This window comes from Pseudochaenichthys georgianus, chromosome 10 (assembly GCF_902827115.2).
Source record: "Pseudochaenichthys georgianus chromosome 10, fPseGeo1.2, whole genome shotgun sequence".
NCBI lineage: Eukaryota > Metazoa > Chordata > Actinopteri > Perciformes > Channichthyidae > Pseudochaenichthys > Pseudochaenichthys georgianus.
In genome coordinates this window covers 25,202,374-25,206,460 of record NC_047512.1, presented here as the reverse complement: position 1 = coordinate 25,206,460, position 4,087 = coordinate 25,202,374, and the positions used below count along the sequence as shown (strand labels likewise).

The window sequence follows — 4,087 nt, the reverse complement described above, 5'->3', positions numbered from 1 at the left end:
ACACCTGTGCAATAATCATGCTGTCTAATCAGCATCTTGATATGCCACACCTGTGAGGTGGGATGGATTATCTCAGCAAAGGAGAAGTGCTCACTATCACAGATTTTTTCAGATTTGTGAACAATATTTGAGAGAAATTGTTATTTTGTGTATATAGAAAATGTTTTAGATCTTTGAGTTCATCTCATGAAAAATGGGAGCAAAAACAAAAGTGGTGCATTTATATTTTTGTTCAGTGTATTTCATAAAGCAATAATTATGAAAGAAGGCCGGTAAACCTGTTCCTTCTCTGACCTATCCGGTGTCCTTCCGACACACCAGGTAAATATTGTAGGAGGGGCATGTCATTCATGCTGCCTTCAGCTGAACAGGTTAAGGTTGCTTCCTCTTTCCTCAGAGCACATTGCTGCTGGGAGAACCTGGTATGTGTGAGCGAGATGGCCATTCGGACTCCTATTAATATGAGCTGGGCTGGACTAATGCAGGTCAGTGACTCAAAAGCAATGTGAGGATTATCCGTTCTGATAGTGTCTAATTACTTATGTGTATCTGCAATGTTTTTCTGTAGTAGGCCTATTCGATGTTGTAGTGAGTGCATGGAGAGGTACTGAGGAGTTTTGACGAATGAGTTTACTGACAAATTAAAAACTGTTACACTCATCCTTTGTTTAAGTAAAACACTATAGCTTTGTCATGACTGGAATGTGAACAAACTTGTTATTTAACCCTCCTATATCCCCCCCCCCTTAATTTGGTGTTTGTGGAACACATCTAGAGTATGTGCGTGCGTGCGTGCGTGCGTGCGTGCGTGCGTGCGTGCGTGCGTGCGTTGTATCTGATCCGGATGGTTACTAAGTCATTTTTGACCGGGAACACCATGGGTGACTAAGTTGACTAAATCATCCAAAATGCAATGAAAGTGGTGGTCAGCAATTTTATATGTTCAAATGTCTACTGTGAAGGATATCATAAAGCCTTAATGCAATCGAATGTAAAACAAAAAAGTTATGATTGATGAAAGTAGTAAATCAGTCAGGTTTGACCCGAAGACAACAGGAGGGTTAAAATAATTACTGCTCACAGTTTGTTTCTTCTCCTGTCAGATTCTGCTGGTTGTGGTCCATCTGCAGCAGATAATATGTGGTTCTGTCCGGTTTTCCATCCCAGAGGAACAGGCGCCAGGTGTCCTGGTGGGGTCACTTAGTGAACACTTTCGACCTCCGTACCAGCTACTGACGCAGAAGTATCTGTGGATGGACAAAAACACTGGAGATTTCTACACCACTGAGGAAAAGATGGACCGCGAGGCCCTCTTCCCTGAGGAAACAAAAACTGAGGAATGCATTATTTTACACAATGCTGTCGTGGGGCCCTCAGGCGACCTTATACAGTTCGCAGTGATCATAGAGGACATCAATGACAACGCGCCTCATTTTGAAAACAGTGAAATACACTTGAAGATGTCTGAAGACGTGTCTGTGGGGACCAGTTTCTTATTGGATGACCAGGCTCTGGACAGGGATGCTGGGTATAACAGTGAGCTGTCGTATCAGCTTGAAGATTCTGATGGAGTTTTCAGTTTAACAGTAGAAGACGGGCCTGTCATCATGCTGGTTGTGCAAACAGCTCTGGATCGGGAGACTCGGGACATGTATCAGATGACGCTGGTGGCCACTGACCGTGGCACAGGCCCTTTAAGTGCTACAGCGACTTTAATAGTCACAGTGACAGATGTTAATGACAACTGTCCAAGCTTTAGCCCCGACAGCCCCCGCAGCGTCAGCATCCCCGGAGACTCCCCGAAGAACATGCTGGTTGCTCAGGTCAGGGCCACAGACCCAGATTCAGGCTCGAATGCTGCCATCGTGTACTCCCTCAGTCCCAAAGTCTCAGAGCAGGCCAAGAATCTCTTAAGCCTTGACAGCCTCACTGGGTCCATCAGACTAACACAGGACCTCCAGAGTGACAGCTCCGAGGAGCTGCTGTTGAAAGTGTTAGCTAGCGGCCATCACTGCCCCCCAGCAGACACTCAGGTAACTGTATCCGTGCTCCCCAAGGCCAACCAAGAGCTGGCAATCAAGATCGGGTTCATAGTGGAGCATCAAAATGAGACTATGGTGTTACCAGAGAACCAACCCCCCACTGTCTTAGCTGTTTTAGAGCTTGAGGGTGACAGCAGATTTGAAGGCTCATCTATTGCCATTGAGGGCGAGGTACCTTTCACTCTGAGCCCACAGAATGGCAAATATCTCCTTTCCACATCAAAGGCCCTAGACTATGAGATGAAAAGAGAACATCATATTTTTGTTGTAGTGCATGCTGAAGGATCTGTGATCACTCATTCCAGGCGTGCGATCAGGGTGTTGGTGACAGATGTCAATGATAATGCTCCAATTTTTGTCCAGTCTCACTGCAAGCTGGAGGTGGAAGAAAACAACCAGTCAGGGATGTCACTGCTGAAGGTCTTGGCAACCGACGCAGACAGTGGATACAATGGCAGGGTGACCTACAGTCTGGACAAACACACATCTTCCATCTTTAACATTGACCCCAATACAGGTCAGCTGTCTGTGTCAGCCATTCTGGACAGGGAGCGGCAGGATGCACACACACTCACTGTGTTAGCACAAGATAGCGGCTCTCCTCCATTAGAGTCAGCGGCCACAGTATCCATTCAAGTGCTGGACCAGAATGACAATCCACCCGTTTTTATAACCCCTCACTTTATCTTTTTCATGCCTGAGAATGTAAAACCGTTTGCCCAGGTGGGGAGGGTTAGGGTGACAGACCCAGACGAAGGAGCGAATGGGAACACAGAGTTGCATGTTGTGAGCAGCAGTGGACCTTTTGTTTTGGATAACACCCTTGGGACACTGCACACCACCACCAACTTAGATCGCGAGACGCACGACCGATATGAACTCTACCTGCTGGCTAGCGATCACGGGCACCCGGTCGCTTTGACTTCCACTGCCAGGGTAACTATCTTTGTGGAGGATATAAATGACAACCAGCCGAAAGTTGTCCTTCCAAGCAGCAACTCCTCCTGCCAGACTGTCTCTCAAACAGCCGTTACAGGCACCATTGTAACAAAGGTCTTTGCCATTGACGCGGACTCAGGGCTCAATTCGGAGATTACTTACACTGTTGTGATGCCAGACCCAGTGCAAAACACCAGTCCCTTCCGAGTAGATTCAATGTCAGGAAACATTACTGTAGCCCAGCAACTCCTACAGAAAGACCTGGGAATGCATCACCTGTTCATTGTGGTCCGAGATGGGGGGAAGCCAGCTCCACTTTATACCACTGTCTGGGTTAATCTGTTGGTCAACGAGAGCGTGGGGCCCTGCCACTTGGACCGGGAGCCCACCTGGTCAGGGACAGCTGACTTGGTTCAAACCCCCCAAAAGACTCAAATCTGTGAGGCAGTGGACATCAGATCTGCTCAGCTGACACTGTTGGTAGGCCTTGGTATGATACTGGTGTCCACATGTTGGCTTGTGGCGACAGTTGTTTTACACCTGAAGCAGAGGAGACTTCATCATAAAAATAGGGGGCACATTGAGGAGAATGAGATTCCACTCAGGCTTCAAGACAAATATTACTAACAGAATAAAGCAAGCAATGTGTGTAATCCTCACTCGCACTTTGTCAAGGATAAAATCAGCCTGTAATTTAAATACATTCTGAATATTTGTCAAACTCGTCTTGCATTTTGATATTGAGTTATTCTGATACAATGTGTGTTCAAACTGGGACAAATCTGTGAAAATAAAGTCGATCAATTTTCTGATAACCGGCCTGGTGAGTATATATAAAAAGGTGGTATGATTAGTGAAGTATTTGAAGTTACCAGCAGAGAAAAAATTTACAATTGTAATTTGACACACAGGTTGTGTGTAAAGCGTTAAAATTCCACTGCAAGGCATTGCTAATGAAAATGTGATACATTGATTATCTTAAGGGATTATTCTCTATAACTCCAGCAGAGAGAAGAACAAGACTGAGATAATAGTCTGCTACGGAAAGATTGGGTCTTTCTCAGATTTCAGAGTGGTGGGAAGTCTAAAGTATTTTGACACACAAA

The 4,087-nt window shown here is 45.8% G+C and overlaps 1 protein-coding gene across 1 annotated transcript; it reads left to right on the top strand.

Annotated features, from left to right (window-relative positions):
* The first annotated feature begins 437 nt into the window (after positions 1-437).
* pcdh20l (protocadherin 20-like) lies at positions 438-3,608 on the top strand. Its single transcript, XM_034092264.1, has 2 exons — positions 438-485; positions 1,104-3,608. The coding sequence occupies exons 1-2, from the start codon at positions 438-440 to the stop codon at positions 3,606-3,608; spliced, it is 2,553 nt and encodes an 850-aa protein (XP_033948155.1).
* The last annotated feature ends 479 nt before the right edge of the window (positions 3,609-4,087 follow it).